At 40.6% G+C, this 21,448-nt stretch overlaps 4 protein-coding genes across 4 annotated transcripts; 2 read left to right on the top strand and 2 right to left on the bottom strand.

The window, feature by feature from the left end:
* Nucleotides 1-386: 386 nt before the first annotated feature.
* Nucleotides 387-3,806, top strand: MELLADRAFT_110068 (uncharacterized protein; the record flags this gene model as incomplete). The annotated part of the gene is made up of 13 exons (XM_007414192.1): nucleotides 387-561; nucleotides 644-831; nucleotides 853-1,096; nucleotides 1,165-1,227; nucleotides 1,263-1,403; nucleotides 1,606-1,665; nucleotides 1,735-2,073; nucleotides 2,113-2,247; nucleotides 2,306-2,454; nucleotides 2,520-2,659; nucleotides 3,043-3,121; nucleotides 3,188-3,224; nucleotides 3,739-3,806. 13 exons carry the CDS (start codon nucleotides 387-389, stop codon nucleotides 3,804-3,806), a joined length of 1,818 nt encoding a protein of 605 aa, XP_007414254.1.
* Nucleotides 3,807-8,459: 4,653 nt separating this feature from the next.
* MELLADRAFT_91305 (uncharacterized protein) lies at nucleotides 8,460-9,517 on the bottom strand (the record flags this gene model as incomplete). The annotated part of the gene is made up of 2 exons (XM_007414111.1): nucleotides 8,460-9,281; nucleotides 9,413-9,517. 2 exons carry the CDS (start codon nucleotides 9,515-9,517, stop codon nucleotides 8,460-8,462), a joined length of 927 nt encoding a protein of 308 aa, XP_007414173.1.
* A 314-nt stretch (nucleotides 9,518-9,831) lies between these two features.
* On the bottom strand, nucleotides 9,832-10,185 carry MELLADRAFT_110066 (uncharacterized protein; the record flags this gene model as incomplete). Its single annotated transcript, XM_007414110.1, has 1 exon — nucleotides 9,832-10,185. One exon carries the CDS (start codon nucleotides 10,183-10,185, stop codon nucleotides 9,832-9,834), a length of 354 nt encoding a protein of 117 aa, XP_007414172.1.
* An 8,162-nt stretch (nucleotides 10,186-18,347) lies between these two features.
* Nucleotides 18,348-20,422, top strand: MELLADRAFT_110065 (uncharacterized protein; the record flags this gene model as incomplete). Its single annotated transcript, XM_007414193.1, has 4 exons — nucleotides 18,348-18,933; nucleotides 19,132-19,252; nucleotides 19,778-20,027; nucleotides 20,216-20,422. The coding sequence occupies 4 exons, from the start codon at nucleotides 18,348-18,350 to the stop codon at nucleotides 20,420-20,422; spliced, it is 1,164 nt and encodes a 387-aa protein (XP_007414255.1).
* Nucleotides 20,423-21,448: the final 1,026 nt, after the last annotated feature.

The following is a 21,448-nucleotide window of genomic DNA, read 5'->3' as shown; positions in this document are numbered from 1 at the left end:
ACGTCGGACGATAAACAGCGTAGCAACAAGCTTTACAAAGGACTTTGACTGATGTCTTAATTTGTGTATTTACAAAACCTTCTACATATACACATACTGTGAGATGTTTTTGTACCCTGTTGATTTTTTCATTTCAAAACCCGTTCCATTCTTTCTCATCGCACTACTTATCCTCTGCTCATTTTGACATCCTAGTGGCTGTTCTCTTTGTTTTTGATTGCCTGTGGCATCATTTATCTTTGTATTGTCTTGCCAGACTGGTCTCTGGATCCGATCACTCATTGACTCACCGAAAGTTAGAACACATACGTTTATACATAATAAAATCACATTTCATTTCCCACACTCCATTCACATTTCAATCATTCCTATCTACTTGCGAAATCATGTCAGAACCCTCTACTTCTACAGAACCCAAGCGTATCATTCGAAAGAGGGTGACCGGTGTGTCAAAGGTCTCTACGAAAACAGAACAAAACCCCCCTCCCGATCCCGCTCCTCGAACCACTCGAAGTAGTCTCAATAAGAGAAAACTGGACGAACAACCTGTGATAGCACCAGGTGTGTCAAATTCATCAACAGTCTACTATATAAAGTGGTATAATGATCATCCAAACTAACTATTATAACTTTTACACTGCAGAAAACCCAACAAATGAACGCGGAAGTCGTATTCGCACCATGTTGGATAATTTAGGCGTCAAAGTGCCCAAATATGCACGGAGGAATCGACTGCTTGATTTGCTTTCTCGTCATGTGGTAAAGAAAACGCGGCGAAGGCCTGGAGAAGAAAATTTAGTGGCGGATATTCTTAGACCTCGAAATGGCACCGTGAAAAAATCTTGAGTCAAGCGTCAAGTTAGCCCAGAAACCCTCCCAGAACTCTCACTTCAATCCAGTACGGTGCATGAAATCGAGCTTCCATCCAGTCCCGACGACAAAGATGACCTTCCGCTGTTCAGTACATCCAACAAAGTGAATTATGCACATTACACGGATTCTGAACTTGTCGCCATGATACTTCAGGTGGGATTGGAAGCCGATGGTTGGGATCGAAAGAGACTGATTGCCACATGTCGGACATACGATGATCTAAGTAAGACAGCATCATCCTATTATCTAATTATTTTAAAACTGAAATCTATGATTGATTGATTATTCCAGTAATTGTTCCGGAAAACAATGACCATATGGACACGACGAAGAAAACTTTGGATGGTGGTATGGGTGTGCATATCTTCCTTTTCGGCGAGTCTTAATAGTTCCACCTGGTCATGATCACATTTGTTCTCAATGCCATGCTCATCTATTCGAATTTATCTCCTATTTCCCAGATACGGATTTGAATGATGCGAACATGAACAAGGCGGGACCTTCATCAACCGTCGCTTTCAACAACCAGGGTAAGCGCCTTCTTTGTTCTTGATGCATTCAGATCGCCCTACTTGGTAAAAACCCACGTTCTCATTACAATATCAATCCATCTGACTATATTTGCCCTTTTGCAGATACTGAGTTTGATGATGCCGCTGCATCAATAGTCCTTCTCAATAGCCAGGGTAAGCACAACATCAACTTTGATTGCATCGAGATCTATCTGATTAGATGAATCAGATACAATCTCCATCTCACCCGAGCAACAGGATATCAGGGAAACTACGGAAGGTATGGGCAAAAATTCCTTACAAAGTCAATCACACCATCAATTTTGATATTGAGAATTTCAAACTTCAGCTTCCGAATCAGGCAAAACAGTAGAAACAGAAATCAAGTCATCATCTACTAACCAGCCGATTATCAAGAAGAAGTCGCGCGCTCATACTTGTCGGCGTCCAAATCCAGCAACCAAACAGCCTCCGCTATCGAGGAAAGACAAAGGAAAGGCAAAATCAAATGATCAAGATGATGTTAGCCTGAATGAAAATAGTGCGTTCACAGATGCAGCCGATACATTTGATAAAGGACTCTCTGGAAGATCATCGCCCGCAAGGCAAATCCGTCAACACAATTCATCCGAGCCCTACAAATCCGACTCTGAAATCGAATTTCCGACTACAAAATCCTCAGAAAAACGTAGTCGTTGACGCAAATCATCCGAACCCTACGAACCAGACTCTGAAGTCGAAATCTCAAGGCCCAAAACTTCAGAAAAACGTGCAAGATCACAGAGTCAACGGTCCGACGCTGCTGATGAGAACCCGCAGACGACCGAGAAGAAAAACGAGAGCTGGATCATTCAAGCCATCTGTGGGTGTTTACTTACACTGTATACAGCTGAAACGTGACCTAATTTGTTTTTCATCAGACAAAATACAAGATCGTCTCTCCAGGACTGAAAAAAGACAGGATGACATTTTCAGCGAGATCAAGATGCTCTCCGATGTTGTGCATAAAGGTGTTTCTAGAAGTCCTCACTCCAGCCCCGAAAAAAAGACACGTGGCGGACAGACAGCTGTAAGTACCCAACTGGTATTTATGAATGGACCTGATTACTGATGACTGTATAATAACATATTCAGGCTCGCCTCCGTTTCCATGTGGAGACGATGTTTGGACTAACGGATGGTCAGAAGACACTTCCAAGCGGGCCCACCTCATCCGAGAAAGACTCTTGGATGTGTGAAATCAATCCAAGCGGCCTTCGATTGGACGCATCTCTGTTGAATGAACAGATGTCTGATGCAACGGATCCCTGCTTCCCTTATCCAAACGGACCTGGACATAAGGACGCCACACCTCGACAACTACTGATCATCTGGAGGATGATGCAAAGCGTGGGTGTATCCAGCTTTCGACCAGATTTTACCGATTCTCAAAAATCAGCGGACAACAAATGGCTTTGGGACCTTGCCCTCCGAATATTCTTGAAATTGGTGGAATGCGGAGAGTATACCGGTGTTCCAACGAATCATGACAACAATGAGTTTATAAAGAAGTGTCTTCAAACCCATATCCGGTCTCTAACAAAAAGGTCTGTCACTTATTTCACTTCCAAATACATTTGCATAAAACTGACCATACCAACAAACAACTTTCACATAGGTACCAGAACGAGAATTGGGAGCAAGAACGTCGAAAAAAAACTTCGGATGAGACTCGGAGAGGTGCAAGACTTAGATATGTAAGACAATACAGTTCCATTTAGGAGTATATTAGACGTTTCTGACCATTAACCCAACTCATGCAGTTGCGACAATTACGCGAGACCTATTTGTTGGCGAATCGTGAGCTTTGGCCCCTTGCGAGGATTGTGCCGCTTGCATGTAGTGACGACGAGAGAGACCTTGAACAAACCTCAACCTCTAGCTCTCATGGTCCGGCGATACCTTGTGTAATACGTACACTCGAATGGCGCAGTGAGATCCTCAAGAAAATTTGCATGCTACTCGATGACACTAAGGCCAATGACGATTCAAGCAAGCCGCGCAAAAATCAATCAACTCCGAGACAAAGTGGCCGCCCTAGCCGCCCTCGTATTCGATCTTTGGATGGACCACAGAGTCACGTACCTGCTCCGACCAAACTTCCTGTCGATTGCTACTCTGCCACATGGCTCGAGACACTCTCACCTCTTGAAATACGGCATCTGGAAATCGATCCGGTCCCAATCTTGAGTGAACTGCTTCAACTTGTTCAAAAGCTTTGACAAGTTGATTTATACAGGTAATTTTAGCTCACAGAATGCTTGAATCCACTGGCACTCAATATTGACCGCATATTCTGTCTTTGGTATCCTAGAACTATACTGCGATAAACTTACAAACATACATCTGACGGGTATTGTGCTGGGGTCTCACTGCAAGTAAAGATCTCTTATGTGAAAAACCAATATGTGTTTAGCAAGATATGAACAAGAAATTAAATAGTAGATATGATGTACGAGACTACCATAACAAAAAAAATTATATAAGATATGAACAAGAAACTGTATGAGCGCAAAAAGTAGAAAACAGTGAAGCAAAGTATTGAATTTATAATATGAACAACGAAAGATAATCATATGTATTTAAAATATGGACAAGAAAAAAATAATCAAGCAGAGTAAAAAATCATGAAAGAGTGCATCAAACCAGTGTGCCTATTGATCAAATAGTTAACATATGAACAAGAAAAAATAGATGACTAGATGTAGTCGGGTATCATCGTACCATTGACACCACGGCTAGCGTCGAGAGAGTCAAGCTCCTGTGTAGCTCCTTTGGTTTGTACATGAGCCATGCACAATGTGCGATTATCTCGTTCAAATTGACAATGAGATCTTCTGGCAAATCCCACTTGAGTAAATGTGCCTGTACGTCAGGCTTCCCAAGGCTTTTGAATGGATCATACATATTTGATGGTAGTGGCTGAAATCCGTGGATATGGACCCATGTCTCTATCACATTATGATTTGGCTTTGAGGCCCGACGGTGTTCAAATATCTTTGATATCCTACCGAAACGTTCAGATTCACTAGGGCTCGTTTTGAAAATGACAAAACTATTGTTTGGATTTGCCGCAAATGTTGAAAAACTGACTCCTTGGTGTTCAACTTGTCTATGAAAGAATGCACGTGGAGGCACTGGTGCATGGCCCAGTGCCTCGTCTTCTGAAAATGTAGCCCATTCGGTTGGATTTACCCAAGTACAATCTTCATGCCTTTGAGAATTCAGGCGCCTGATTAGACGGGTGAGGACTTTCTCATCCAGTGGTTCCAGCCTAGAATTTGACATGCGTCTAGTTTTTGGAGGTGGTGACTCATAGAGTGATTGCAATCGGGTGATGTATGGTTTCAGAGCTTCCGGAAGCTTGTCATTCTGCAGCAGAGCGGACAAATTACCTGCACGACAGAAGTTTTTGAGAAAAGTTATCTCAAGTTCCCCTGTCAAAGTATGTTGGTATTTGACATCAGCTCACATTGATATCCGTAAATTGATTTTCAAAGAAAGCTTGAGTTGTACTCACCGATATGATTGTTGTGACAAGCCTTCAATATACTGCCCATCAGACGCTCAAATGGAAAAGACCACCAGGCACGCACCGATCCAAATCGCTCAAGACAATCGGCCAGGTGGATAGCCATATGGTGATTGGGGGCCGGTTTAGTATGCGGAAAAAGTATCACTGAGCCTTTCAGGTATTCTTGAATATGGTGTTTGTATCTTTCAATATGTTCGGCAGTGAGTGAGCGTTTCAGAGCCAAATTCACCAAGGATACTAAATGTCCAAAGTTTTGTAGAAGTGAAGTTTTCACGTGATCTATACCAGACCACAACGGAATCAAGATTAATGGCAATTGGATGGAGAAAAGATTTCTCCATTCGTCTGCTTTGAGTTTACCGAAGGAAGCTTTTCCAAGCACAGGAATTGCTCGCTTTATCCATGTTGGGATGTGGATTCTTGGGAGCATTGAATTAATCATTTGTAACATAGTTGCATCAAAGATGATCTCATCAACAGGTGGAGCACTCCATGCACCGTCCCAACCACTATCAGCAAACGGATTAAAATCTGTATCGCTTGAGTCTGTATTGTCACCAAATGAGACATCCAAGATATCATCGTTGTTCACGTCTTCCTGTTTTGGATGAGTCGAGGTTTGATTTTTGGGGATCGGTTTTGAATGTTCGGCCAATAGATCGAGAAGTTCCTTTGTAGTGACTGTTGGATTCTCTTCTTCTTCGTTAGTGATTTCTTTCATTGCCCAGAATCGTCGACAGTGCCACATGAGGAGGCCCAGCAATAAATTGTGCATTGAATCTACAACGTGGAACTCAACAATATCCCAATACTCAAGGTCGATCAACACAGAATGGCGAACGCCGTGGGTTTTAAAAATTGCCTTTCGTTCCGCAACTGTCTGAGCATCACGCGCTTGACGGGCCCAAGTCTTATGCTGTAAAGATGTACGCAAAGGCCATGACTTCGGGTCAAAGTTTTTGATATCGGATTTTTTCAGAAGACAGTAAGAACAAAAATATGTAGCCGTTGCACTTGGGAAACCAAGTGAACGTCGGAGAGCAGGAATGTCGGCTAAAAACGGTAGGAGGGCTGCTCGAATCCGTCGTCCCTCTGGGTATAGGTGGGTTTGAGATAAAAGAAGTCCTGGATTCCATAGTCCTTGAAGTTGAGTAACAATTGGGCGCAGTACCCAGTTCATCTGTTCGAGTGATGGCTCTCGGGGACCTGGGACAATCCCAGCAACAAATACATTTTGCGGCCGATAACGGACTCTGAAAGGAAGGGTGAGGCACACTAGAACTATGAAAGAGATACTAGTATGATGGCCGCTTTGTTTATTTCCAAATGGATTGATTCCATCCACAAACATCCCAAACATTAAGTTACCGCTGGTGGCACCGAACGGCTTTCCATCAAGCCCCATGAATTCTTTCCAAACCTTTGAATGATGAATGTCAGAGATCTCGGAAGTGGGGTCGAACGGCTTTGCTGACTCTTCAAGGGAGTCATCCAACCATGATTCAACATTCGATCGGGAAAGAAAACGTGCAAGCCAATTCTCGAGGCTCTGGAATGCATACTGGTGCACAGCTTTTTCCTTTCCTCGGGAAAATTGTATGAGTGGCTCGCCACAGGTTGTTTTGGCAAAGTCGTAAGTCAAATTGCTGTTTGGCTTGTTTTCATCAGGAGGTCCTCCAGGAATGCGCGCAATACGATGATTACATTCCATCGGCGTGTTAGTCAGTGGATATAAAGCAAAGCACACTCTGCAGCAGTTCATATAGATCAGATATGGTTCAAGTTGAAGCCATCCAAGAACCGTGCCAATGGTTTTTGGAATTTGCTTTAGAACTGCAGCCTCTGAAGCCTCAAGATCGGCTCGTATACTCTGTGATAGACTTGATACAAGGCCTCGGGTCAAAGACAGCTCAATCGTAATCCGCTGTATATCAAGGATCCATGAACTCGTAGCTCTTGAGGAATGATCGAATATGCTCATGATAGCCGAAGTCAGTGAAGCATGAAGACACAGCGCATTCACATTTTCGAGTGTGAAATTGTGAAATTCAGCTTGGGGATGTATGCAATGAGATATCAATCAGACCATGCTTAGAAGACATATAATTTATATGTAGAAAGGATTATGTTTGAAAACCTACAGCAGTCAAAAGGCTTCATGCCCATACTCCTTGCTACGACCGCATCAGAGCTTACTTCAGGGAGATTTCCTTGAGGTTCTTCTTGACCAAGCCGGTCAATTTCCTCATTGGGTACAAGGCTTGAAGTTATTGGATCATTTGTTTGGGTCGGAAGCTGTCATGGGTGATGAGCAATTAGCTTTCAATTGAGTTCTCAGGATCAAAGCTCCATGATTGGCGTACGTGTTCTGCGTCGGATACTGACAATGTGGAGGGTTGAACAGATAGACTTGCAAGCTGCTCAGTGAGCAGATCGCTCTGTGCTCCATACTGGCGACTGATGTTTGCAGGTCGTTGGGTTGTGCTCAAAGATGTCGACAACGACGAGGTAGCACGCTTTCGCAGATCGGCACGTTGATGAGCTTCATAAGCTTCTCGAGTGAGCTCGACACCCTTTTGGTGAATCCCATAAGGATCTACATAAATGCCGGAGTCACAGTCGAAAGTCTGGCAACGACAAACCAACCGGTGGACTTGCCCAGTCTTCTTCTCGCGAGGAGCCATGCTTTTTATGGTTGATGAATTCCAGCTTTTTAGTCTACTCGAACTTTTTACGTTTAGACAGGGCCGCGACTGAGGGGGAAATAATGAAAAGAAAAGATATGATGTGCGAGAACAGTGTAAGAATTGCGAAAAGAAGGCGAAAAGAAGGCGAAAAGTGAGCTCTCAAGAAAGATCTATGAGGAATAGATGTGAGGTGTAACCTAGAAGGAGGAAGGGTACTAGATCAGCCGAGCTGAAGTCTTCATCCATTTTTGCAGTGTCAGCTTATAAATGCCCAGAAACAGCCTATGACTCTTGAAACAGATAGATAGCAAGAACAGGCTTGTGAGCGAGATTGGTTTGAAGCTTTTTCTCAACCGCCTGTCACCTGATGCTACTAATCAATTCACTCTACGGTCAGTAGTGTCCTGCTGCAACATATAGTGTTCATTGGAAATAAACAGGATGTTGTATCAATTCTTAGCACAAGTCAATAGATTACATAGATAGGATGGGTACACATGAAGACGGGTCAGATCTGGCGTGACAAAAGTTCTTGATACAGAGTCTTAGCACAAGTTGATATTACTACCAGGAGTGTGGGTAGTGCAGAGACCGGTAAGTTCCGGTTACATGATACACAGACTCATCACTAGACAGATGTTGAGCAATAGAAACACGGCAGGACTAGATCAAAATGGAGAGGATTAGATAAAACATTTCTTGAAATTAATTATAAGTGTAAACGTTATTATGCAACCTACCAAGAGATCAGATGTTTGCCAAGTCAGTCGATCAGTTTTATCTACAAAGAGCATATGCAACTTTAACTTTACCTCATAGACCGGTTTCCATAGGGTCTACGACCACAGAATAATGGTAGCCTTCAACAAGAAGATCATCCGTGTCCGCCTCTTCCGCAACAAATTTGATATACAAGCTGGCAAGATGGGGTCGAGTCATAGCAATAGAATGGACAAAGATCTGTGGAGCATGGCACTGAAGCGCGAATCGTAGGCTCTCAATTGGGGTTTGACGCGCTTTTTCGATTGACATGACCATAGGCTTGCGGATAAACTCGGTATTGGCCGGCAGAATAAGATCAGGGTCAACATGCTTTTTGAAAAGTACAAGCAATTGATCAATTCGGGAGCCAGGGAGGATCACAGCCTTGGGGTTTGCGGACATTATTGCGCCGGCTAGCATTTCACGTGTGGTGCGTCGATGGAGTGGGTCAAAGTCCACAGAGGCACCTTTTGGAGGGGGTGGTGGCTTTGGTGAGTCGATCAAGAAGTGGTCTAGGTGTGGTCGTACATCCTTTAAGAAGTCGGCCAGCAATTTAGCTTTGTTGTGAGTCGGGCGTGACGAGGTTTTGGGATTGAAGTGAGCTAAGATTCGGTAGTAGTCAAGATTCTTGATGGTTTGTACCTTGGCGTCAAAATCACGCTCCAGGAACACTCGAAGATCGTGAGGGAGAATTAAGATCTTGGCCGAGATCTCAGGGTCTGGAAACTTGTTGGTGTTAGGCGGGAAACCCTTGATTTGTTCGCTTGCGGTGTTAGACGACTGAGTGTTGGTGGTTAGTTCGTGTTTAGCAGCACTCGGGGAAGCCATTATCGTATTACTACTGTTAGGTGAAATCGATGAGCTTTGACCCCCCTTGGGAGACGAAACAGATTTGCGTTTCGATTTGGTCATGTCTTCATCACCACGGGAATAGAAAAGTAAGTTTTGAGACAAAAATCGAAAAAGATCGGTGGCAAAATGAATATGTATAAATATAAACGTACTAGTTGTTGGACGAAAACGGGGATAATGAGCAGTGAATGAAACTGTGAGGTCTCAAGCGGTTGAGGAGGTGAGGTGACAATTCTTGAGAGCGAAGATTTTCGCATTATATATGCTTTATGTACGTGACTGGCTGTTATAATTCAGAACCAGAAGATATCTTGATTTCGTTGCATGCTGACTTCATGGACAAAGGTCGGTTGAAAGGTGCCAGGGCTTTCGTTTTACAGAAGAAGAATCTTGAAGATATTAATGGTTGATATGATTCCGAATCCCAGATACATACATCTATTTAAAATCAAGTAAGTTGATTTACATACATAATACATATATTAACGGTGGACTAAGAGATTTTCTCTTTACTAAAGGCTTGCATACATATGAGAAAAGAAAACTTTAACAATAATATTATACGTGGGACCTAATTCCTAAACCCATGCAAAAAGATGAACTTTTTTGTAGTGTAAGATCCTTTCCCGTCTGAGTCATCACTTTTCAACGGATCTTGTTGTGACTGCCTCCAGAATAGATTGTCCTCTTCTTCTTCTAATAAAGGTTCCAACTGGCCTTCTCCTTTGATAAGTTGGCCTTGACATCCTTGGCTTTCTTTTACTTCTTTGCCGCCTTCACCTTCTCCATCGGCACCTCCAATGTTTCCACTACCCCCAACATCTTGTCCCCTTAAGCCCCCTGACACCAATCTTGTTCTTCTCATCGCTCCAATTCGGTCTTCAGATCCTCCAATTCTATTTGTTATTGAGCCTGCTCCTTCCATGTCTAGATTTTTTAATCAAATTAATGAAAGAATTTCAATCAATTAATTTGAGATCAAACAAGTTGAGCTTTGATTGAATTGTTCTGGCTGGTGAGGTGACGACAAAGATGTTGGCTGTATCTGATCAGGAGTGGTGGAGTACTTATTCTCGCACGGCACCCAGTGAAATTTTGTCTCCTGTACGTAACACTCAGATACAGATCTTTAAGTCGCCTCACCAGCCCTTAAGGTCTATGGGCTTTAGAACCAATACCGTCCCTCCTTGGTTCTATGAAAGCAAGTGTCATGACAACTCAGGACTTGGATTTTAGCCAAGCAAGATACTTATTATATTTTTTTAGGATATTTATCAGGCAATTCAAGAAGGCTTGCTAGAAACTCTACAAGTCTCAAAAACTCTGAACCAGGCACACAGAAGTTCAAGACTTTTTAGCACTTTATCTTAGGCTGATCTGAATCTGTATTGGGTTATCTTACTTTGCAACTGTTTCATTTATTATGCTCTACTTGGTGGTTCCAAACCAGTTAATTAATGCACAGGGACATGTGCCTGCACTGAAGTGAGAAGTGCAGTGGCTGCCACCCGAATGGCTTTTCTGATCAAAATGAAACTAGATGCATCTGAATCTTATCTTTTTTCTATTGTATTTGTTGTCGCTTTTGATTTCTTCATTGATCATTGCTTTTGATCATTAAGTTTTTTGTGATGAGCTTGTTTGATCAATTCACATGGGGCATTTATGGCCAGACAAGGACTGACAAGTCAAAGTGACATTAGGAGAATGAGAGCTGATGATACAACATTGCAATACTGTGAAAACCATTGCAAGATAGCTACAAAATACAAATGTTTTGCAAGCAACAAGAGTTATAAATTGAAGGAAACCACAATAACTATCATTTGGCATCATTGATTGGACCTTTGTAATTGTTGCACACCAAGACACATATTCCAGATAAGAATACTGAACTTCTGGTGAGACTGAAGAAGAAAAAAATGGTTAGGAACTGTTAGATTTACGGGTCAGGATTAGGGGGTTAGGCTTAGGGTAGGATACAATCTTATTTTCACAAGTTTCACCATGCAGTCATTCAGTGTGTGGCACAAAAAGCCCAAAAATGTATGTCAAAGTTCAGGCGCACCTGAGAGTGCAAAAGATTCTCAAAATATCTAGTGACACACCCCACGGTTGTGACAAAAATTTCAGTGCCACGCCCGCCACCCATTTGTGCTATTACTAAATATATGTGGATTATAGCTTTCCTTCTATTATAATTTTTGTCCCTTTTGGTTTCTCCATTGATCATTGTTTGCTGTGATTAAATTTTTGCAATTGGTTTCTTTTGATCAATTAACATAAGTCATTTATACCCTGATAAAACTGACAGTTCAACTGACTGGAGCAAGATATGTGGTGGCATTGTGGGAATGAGAACGGTTGCTAAAGTATTCCAATACTGAGAAAATCATTGCAAGATAGCTTTGAAATACAAAATGACTGTCATTTGGCATCATTGATTGAAAATTTGCAGTGTTTACACGCCAGAACAATTGTTTAAGATAAGAAACTCAAATCTCTGATGAGACTGGAGAAAAAAAACCTGGTTGAAAACTGTGAGGGTTAGTTGTTGAGGGTTATGGGCGGGATTAGGGGTTAGGATTAGGGCACAATATCATATAGTTTACACAATCTGCACTATGCAGTCATTTAGGGTGTGGCACAAACAGCCCTAAGCAGATGTGTCATATTTCAGGTGCGCCTCGGAGCACACCAAATTCTTAACAATATCTTCAGGAACACCCCACAGTTATTCTTCAGGTTGTGACAAAAATGCCACTGCGTCGCCGGCCACCCAATTGCACTAGTAAAGAATGTAAATTTCAACTTATATTCTAAGAAGCTATGATTATCAAAAGTATAAAATATTTTGGATAAGTTGGAGAACTTATTATTCAAAATCTGAGGATAGGGAAAGACAAATTCAAAAAATAAGAAAGAACAAAGAAATTCATCTAGAATGTAATAAAAAATTAGTCTAGAATGATGTGGATGGAGGTAAAGAGTGGCATAAAAATCAAAAAGTAAATCTTTCCTAGACTAAACACAAAGCAATACAAGGTTTTCCCAAAGTATCAGGAGGAGAAAAGTCGGCCTTCAAAGGGAAATGTATCAATAGATGTTGTAAATGATAAAGCTTGAATTTCTTCTTCCTGGTTCATCATTAATGTTCCAATTGACTCCGAGATTTCTGATCTTTCCTTTTGCAAGGGAATTCTTGAGTAACATACCCAAGCTGTTTGCTCCTTAAAACCAGAAATGGTAGTCCAATTATTACTCAAAAGCCTTGCCATACCATTATTTTCAGCCTCGTCAAATTCCCAAACTCCAAGAATACCATTTACTGAACAAATAACATTACACCAAAAATGAAACCCTCTGAAGCAACCTCTTGTCATCATTATATATTTAGCTATGTTGATGGTAATATATAGTGGCCAATTAGTTTTCTTTGAGTACGTATCTTTTTTGAATATATCCAATTGGTTTTCCATTAACGCTATACAAAAGTACAAATGTAATGTAGCACAATTAAAATCTCTTATATGTAGTTCCAATTTTACAATTCTGTTTCTGTGTCCCTCTGGGAACTCTTTGCAAATTCTCTTCTCCATATGTGTTAAGCCTTCTGATGCCCAGCTTTATAGTATTTCTCCAAGTCCTTTCTCTTGGACACCAGCCCACTGGAACATATGGTCAGTGATAGCTGAGATAGATGTAGATTTTGTGGTATGGTAATTATGATTTGAATTTCCAATACAGGTTGAGCTCCTGCAGAGTTCAATTTTGAATAGAGCAACAAGGTCATATGTCAGAAGGGCTTGCATGAATTCACAAGCTGAAGCAAATCCATTGTTTTTAAAAGATGATTTGTATTCCAAGATATCTTGAAGGGCTTGATGTGATATATTCTGTGCTGCAGCCAGGATTTTTGTCATGATCTTTCTGTCTAGTCTTTGGAAGCTGGATCAAGAGTTGAAATGGCCGTAGAGCTGGAAAACTAGGTAACTTTTAGGAAAGTCAATATACATTAACCAAGATGAACCAAAAAGAGAATATAGTGACTCAAGCACAGCAGTCTGCCAACATCAATTGGTTGTAAACTTTCTCATAAGTTTTACCATATGATTGATAGATTGACAACACCGATCCATTGATATTCTGCAAGCCTTCTGATGAACCATGCTCTTCTTCCTTGTCCTGATTCTTTTCATCTCCAGGCTTTACTATGATGTAATTCATCCTGTCATTCTTATATTGCTTGGAATTTGTAATTTGTTTTTCAAGGCAACTATTGTCATGATACTCCAAATTTTTAACAAAATCTAATAATTTTATCATTTCAGTAATAAGAATACACTTGCCTTTCCTGAATTGAAGATAGGTTTTTATTATCAGGATACTTGATGATAATAAGTCAAAAAAATGAGAAAAATATGACATACCATTTTGGATAACATGCCTTTGGCATGGCCTTATTGCCATGTTCTTCACTTACTTCATCATTGCTATCCGGGCCAGGTAAAGGTTGGTCATCTTATGGTTCTGGCTTCTTTGCATGATCCAAGAGTATCCAATATATAAAACTTATGAATCCGGGTTTTGGCACCCAGGAAATCTTTGTAGAAGGTATGAAACCTTGCTTGAATAGAATCTCAAGCGGGTTTACCTGGTAACATCAAAGCTTTGCCTTGATTTACCCAAGCTGGCTAAACATGATAGTTATCATATTATTAGATCAAGATCAGATATATAGATTATCACCGGGGAATATTACTCACCTCTTGGCTGGGAAGTACCATGGAAGTATTAATTTTGACTTGGTTGATGGCAATCAGGAAAAGCTCTTCAGGCCTGTTGAGTTTCAATTGGATTCACTCTTCATTCATACTCTTGAAAAAATTGATATACGCCTCCATGGAACCAGACATCTCAGCTTGAGAAAATTACACAATTTACTGAATAAGTTGTCTCTGAAGCTGTTCTGATAAGTCTTTCTCACTGATTCTTAATGTTACTGTAAAATGAGCTCTGTAGTGATCTTTGGTGAGATTATCTACCCAACTAATCAGGGCTGGTACCCACTCTTGAGTCTTCTCTTCAAAAAATAACCATTCTCGAAGGGCCAATATATACTATTGCAAAGAAGACCACCGGAATAGTGTTTGCTGGTCTTGTCTTTATCTAGAAGGATCTTCCGCATCCAATGACTATGCAAGGATATATGGTGACTGAGGTCATGCATAGAGAATGAGACTATTTGCATCTCATGCATATGATTTCCAGTGAGAGAATTCCAGTCTATTGAAATGTGAATTGAATCTACTCCTGGATCTACCTGTGGAAGCAATTCACGTTATACATATCATAAGTCTTTATTGAAGATCTTTTCATTTTCAAAGCAGAAAAATATACCTTTGGGCCTTGAGGATTTGTATCCTGGGGCCATTGATATATTTCCTTTCCTTCTTGTCATACAAATATATAGTAGTTCTCATTCTTCTTATCAGATTTCCATCCTGAATTGCATTTGACATGTTCTTGAAGGGCTCCAAAAAAAGTTCCTCTGAGGCCAGTAAAACTATGGTATTTGGAGGCGTTTATTGAAGACTCAGTGTTCAGTTGTATGGTCTGATTAATGATAGAGACATAGGACTTACAAATTTAATAGCTGAGTGATCATCTTGTGGCTGGTTGGTAGTGATTTTATGAATTCTGAGACAAAAATAATATTATCATCGTGATAAGTTGAATCATCTACTTGTTGAGTTTCAATGTTATCATTAATGAAACTAGTATTCATAGATTTTTCATTGTGAAGCACGAGATTTGCCTACCATCAGGTTGGATTGTACTAGGTTTAATTCTTTGCTTTTGATAATCTACTCCATCAATAAGTTGAGACTGTGTCTTTGGCCTGTCTGAACAACTACGTTGCTTCTCTTACTGCCTGATTTCTTTTTTTGTTCTTCTTCATCTTTAGTTTTAATCCAAAATCTTATCTTTATTATTATCTTGCAAGATCTATGAAGTATGATGTTATTATCTTCAAAGACTAATAGAAAAACTGTATAAGAGTTATGATGAATAATAATTAATCTTGATATTAATCAATATTTAGATATGCTGAATGAATAGGAATTATTATATAATCCTTTGAATAACACAAATAACCCAAATTAATTCTTAGAATGATCAACTCAGTTGATGCAAGTAAAGCCATGGGTTGTGATTGATCAATGATCAGCCTTGCTTGCTCCCAATCAAGATCAGTCCAAATGAAGAGGGAAATTTGGTCATAGCTTATATGAAGTTATGTGAAAATAACTTAATCCAAGCATGAGACTTTGATACACTCAAATATAGGGGTGATATCCTGGAGAGTAGCAAGGTTTGGTGATGGCCTCAGATTCTCTCAACGGGCTCCTCTTGTGTTGACTCCATATTTCATGTTTGCTTGGGCTTGGCTACGCCCAAAGTTTCTATCAATTTTACTCATTTTCAGGTACTACTGATTTCATATGAGAGCATCTCTTATATGGCCAAATTGAAATTATCTGAAGGGTTGTGGAGGCAGAGACCCCAGCTCTCATGTGAGCCCCTACATTTTCCTACACCCCAAATGGGAAATAGAAATGTAGCAACTTGGACTGTAAAAACCATTGTTTCCAGAAGCCATCAATCATTTGATGAGGATCAGATCTATCCCACAGACCCGTTCCAACTTGCTCCAGCAAATTTTTACATGTTGAAGGTGGTATTGTAATATAACAAGAATTATATTGACTCTGAGAAAATCAAAAAATATTGGGATAAAGTAATAATCTGCCAAAAGGAATGGTTCATTTGAACAAACAAATCTTATTTCCAGTGAAAGCAATCAAAAACTATTGAAGCTCTTGAAAGCTTTGCCGCAGAACAAAAAATATAGTTGTACACTATATTTTCAATTTTGGAAACATTGTAAATACTCTGGGAATACCTATCCTATTCCAAAACTAGACTGAAGAAAGTAACATATCATGTTGGATGCAAGACAACAAAGGCTCTTATGATATTTCACATAATGAAGAATGAATTATGTTTTTGCCACAGGGGGATATTTTTATTCAATAGCTCTCAGTATCTTCCATCAAGTTATCTCTCCACTTATACTTTCACCAACCTCTAAAGACTAATTATTCTAAGCTCATTGTATCTAATGGTATTGCAAGATCTGAATCATCGAAATCATATTATAATACTTCATCATCCAACTATGGAGTCTCAACTAACAAATACAGATATTCACAGGCCACAGAACAGCCACCATATTACACAACCCAGACAAAAAGGGAGAAAGAGGCCACGGGCAGTTGCATAGTTTAACTAAACTCCTGCCTAAGCCGATGTATCTCATGCCTGAAGTTGATTTAATCGTCATTGTGAAAGAAAGTACTGAAGCTTCATCAAGTAACATACTTAAAGAGGACTTGATCATAAATGGTAATGATATAGTTTATCAAATCCTTTCAAGATATCATTGTAAGAGCCAAAGGAGAGGAGAGATGTAGGGATCTTTTTATCTAATTGAATTTCCATGCTTCAATATTTCTGATCTTTATATTGCCTTTCAGGATATCAATACTGGATTATAGCAAGAAATGGTACTTTTGTCAATGGGCAGACCAGAGGAATGGACTAAGCTGGAGAATAGGGATATCATAAGCTTCAAATAGAAATTCAAACCAAATGAAATATACTAGGTTACGGTATATGTTCAATCATGAATATGATTGGTTCAGATCCGGCTTGGACCACTTCCTGAAGAGAAGAAGGCAAAAATTTGCAGGACTTGAATTCATGATCTCTATTTCATCTCATTTGCCAATCTTTCTTATGAATCTTATTATTTTCCATATCATGATTCAGAGATTTATTTCTATGAGCACTCTTCAATTCAGAACTTATAGATGGCATGAACAAAAATATAGGTGCTTATAGTATTACTGCACAGAAGGTTCATGCTTTATAAACGTTTATCTCACCTCTAGGCCAGTGAGTTGATATCTTATTATAATTATGATTTGTAATTAACTCTGTCATCCAAAGCTTACTAATTATCTTTAATTATATTTGCAGTTGAACGTGTACTACAACTTGGAAAGTATTTGATTGGTGTAATGGTGACTTGAAAGCTATCAAACTCATCCAGAAGAGAGTAAATAAATTTCTGGGCATCTCTTTTTGATCTTCAATATTTTTTTCCTATATATTGACTTCTATATGGATCCCACAGGATAATGAAAATGGACCATGTAATCATTTCCAAAACTATATATGAAAACTTTGAAGACTACTGATTTTATCATGTTTTTGATACAATATCAAGATAAACTTATTGATTTTCAAAGAGAAAATGGCTGACCATGTAAGTTTCTCATGTTTCCTAACCCCTGAAGTGATGAATGGTCTTCTAGATTTTTACTGTTAAAGTACGACCCAATGGTGTATAGATTGTAACTTGTATTAGATCTTTTGATATTTCAATAACTAAATTATTGGGTTCTAATGCAGAATATTATAATATCAATTCAGCTTCCAATAATTTATATCATATGGAGTCATGTTAACACAAAGGAGATATGCTTCATTATCTTTTTCTTTACTTTTGAAGGGTCTACCAAAAGAAAACATCATTATGAGAAGATTCAAGTTTTACAATTTGATTGCGTCTTCACACCAAAGGGACGACATGTGGAGGACTTCCATGGTACGGAAGAGAGTGGTGGAGACTAGGTACACATGTAACAATTTACATAGGTGACGGGTAGTCAGAGAGTCGCAGAAATACAGGGAAAAGGAAATAACAAAAATTTCCTTTTCCCCTCTGAAACTCTCAACCCCGCCTAGTCTCTCAGAAAGACAAGCTTTCAGAATAGTGAAGCTTAATCTTGATAGCTTAACCTTCCTTTTTTCTTTTGGAACCATCTAATCATCGTCATATCAATTTCATCGTAACATTTAAAAAGTCTCCGCGCTTCCATCAAATCCAATCACAACCAACCAAACACAACACGAACAGATTACAATCCCCAACAACGCACACGAGTCAGAACAAACATGGACAGCGATGAATTCCAGAAGAGAATAGATGAACAAGTTAGGAACATATGCGACGAAAGAAATGAGAAGGCAGAAGGAACAAGCAGAAGAGAGCAAGAAGAGGAGAACGTAGGCGCTGGGAATTTAGGAGAGAAGGGAAAAGGAGTGGAGGCCGGCGAAGAAGAAGAAGAGCAAGAGGAAGATCAAGAAGGCAGTAAATCAGAACAGAAGAAAATCGGAACAATAAAATCCACTAGACAACCTAGAACGAAAACGCCGGCCACAAGACAGTCCAAACGGAAGAATGGACAACCCCCCGAAGGAGAATCACAACTGGTCGGACCAGTCAGGATCAAGAAACCTAGGGGGAAGACGGAAGGAGTCGTCAATGACTCTCAACCTATGGGATCGAACAACGCCACCCCAACAATGACCACTCAGGCAACCCACCAACCATCAAACCGACTCACCACAACTACAGAACCCCGACAACATGAACTCGACAACCAAGACGCCGAGCAAGACACCGAAGGAGAATCGGCGGAAGAGGATGAGAACAAGGGTAGGATCCTGGGAGGTATATATCTGGATGATGACACAAATGGTAAGTTAAAAAAAAAAAAAAAAAAGAACCCCAATTCTTCCATAACTGGGAATGCCTCTACGGAGATGAAAAGGAAAATTCCCCCGGGAAATGGAATAGATCCAAAAGGAACATATCCACAAAGGAATATATCAAAAAAAAAAAAAACGTACGGGAGAATGACAAAGACTGACAAAAGGTTTGATGAATGGGAAATAGATGCGAACGCCCAGTCGAAAGAAACCGCCCCAATGTCAATGGAAGACAGGATGAGCCAAAGACTCGACATCGAGATAGATGCAGCCTTTGCCGCTAACGACAGGAAACTATACGACCAACTGTCGGCGGAGAAAAGAAGTTGGCTAGAGTTCAAGGCAAAAAGCCAAACCGAAGAAACGCCTGGGAGTACGGAAAAAGGTGTCAAAGAAGTTAGCGCCAAGAAAAAGGTGAAAGTGATGAGAGGGAAGGAGTTGGTAAACGACCTGGTAGCCTTATCACCATATTGGGCAACGGCCATGAAAGACCTGTCCAGATACATTCCTCTTTCTATCTTTGATCCATCATGGTTACGACAAGATCTAAATGTAACGTCCAACAAATCCTCCCGAACGAAAACCAAAGATGCGGACTCCATTGCGTATAACGGCTCCCCGGTCCCGAGCGAATGGAGAACGTCGGTAGCCCAATGGCATCGACAGAAAGATTTGTTCTTAGCGTATTACGAATTTTACAAGCATGACGAAGTCGTGGTGTCGATGAGAGAACATTTTGAGAATGTTCTGGAAATCCAAAAAGAAAACGACGGTTGTTGGATTATGGCATTCAGATATGACATAGAAATGCGGCAAACTTACCTTACGTTCAGAGTTGGTGAAGACGAAGACATGGCGGATATAGGGGTGCGAAACAAGAAGATAGAGAGACGAGCTGAAAGGCAGACGGTGATGAGGAACGATGACCTATTTCTCGACAATCCTTATGCTTATGGTCAGTCAAAGAGGAATATTGATCCAATTGACGGATCAAATTGGGAAGGCAAACCAACGGCCTGGGACGACCCCAGCCGAGGCGAGTCGAAGGAGGAGAAGTCAGATTCCGTCAAGAATAGTCAGTCGGTCAGATCAGCCTTATGGGCACAGGCGAGGAGTGAACCCCACACTACCAATCTCACCCCAACGGTCTATCACAATCAAAACCACCAACACCCCGCCACCCCAACAACGTACACGCCCTCCTTCCACCCCCAACCCAACCAGCGGGTCATTGACCGGGAATGAACCCAAACTATAGGGGAAATCCACAGAACTACATTCCGAATTACCGACCGAGCTTTAGAGGAGGCAGAAGTGCCGGACCTGATGGAGGCTCAGGGAGCGGCCATGGTGGAGTAGGACAGAGTCAAGGAAGTTGGGGTAGAGGGAAGCAAGGGGAAGAAGGATCAAACCATCAGAATCAAGGGAGTCAGAAAGGAGGAGGAAGTGCAGGACAAGGGTACGCACAAAAGAAGTGAGTAACGCAAAGGTGCTGAGACCTTCTTACCCTACACCATATAGCATTCCCCCCCCAAAATTTCTTTTCTTTCTCGCCCAATGAAAAAGAGCTATTGTAGCACAATGAACTTGCCGAAACAGAATGAGAATGTGACTGGAAAGAAAGAGAAATACATATTCATATGTAAATAACTGAGAGAAAATAAAGAGTGAGAATTGATCACTGACTAAAACTCTCACATTCTTCCCTTGACGTGAAACCACGTGATTGGCACTCCAGCCTAGACCAAGAAGTAGATTTCCAAATCCCACACTTCACGGCCACAAAAGACAATAGGTGGCCGTCGGGAGTGAGATGCGAACTCAACGTGCCAGAGTGGGAGGAGTTGATGAACGAATTTGACCTCATGAATGAATGGGGCGATGTGATCCAAAGTTTCAAAGACGGTTTTGACCAAGGTATACCGGACCACACGATCCAGGACTGGCCGTGGTACACACCGCCCAATCAGGAATCAGCAAATTTAGTGAGAGACAAAATAGAAAAAATGATACAGAAAGAAAAAGGAGAAGGCAAGCTTTACGGACCATTCACCCATCAAGAGGTTCATACACTACACAAAATGTCATCTTTACCCGGCGGTAAAGAAAACTACTGACATAGAAAAGTCCTGAGGCAACAGGAAGAGAGCTAAAAATCTGAAAAAATATGCACCTTGTTCCTAGATGTTGGGGCGTCATGACACATATTTTTTTGTATTTTACACACAGATATTGGTTAATGTACTAACAATAAAGGCTGAGAATCATCAAAAACCCACCTGTAACAATACCTGAAATTTGGCCCTTGACTTTGAAGACAGGATTTTGGAATCTTCAAACATCAATAACTTTTGCAGTTCTGAATCAAATCACTCGATTTGAAGTGCATTAAAAAGGTGAGCCTTTCCTCTACATTTTTCACTGAGACATCACATCTGTAGCTGGTCTAAAAAAGATCCTACAGAGCTATTCATGCAGAACTGTTTGAACATATGTAGAGTGTT

This window comes from Melampsora larici-populina (genome assembly GCF_000204055.1).
Source record: "Melampsora larici-populina 98AG31 unplaced genomic scaffold MELLAscaffold_41, whole genome shotgun sequence".
Lineage (NCBI taxonomy): Eukaryota > Fungi > Basidiomycota > Pucciniomycetes > Pucciniales > Melampsoraceae > Melampsora > Melampsora laricis-populina.
This window is presented reverse-complemented; position numbering and strand designations above follow the sequence as displayed.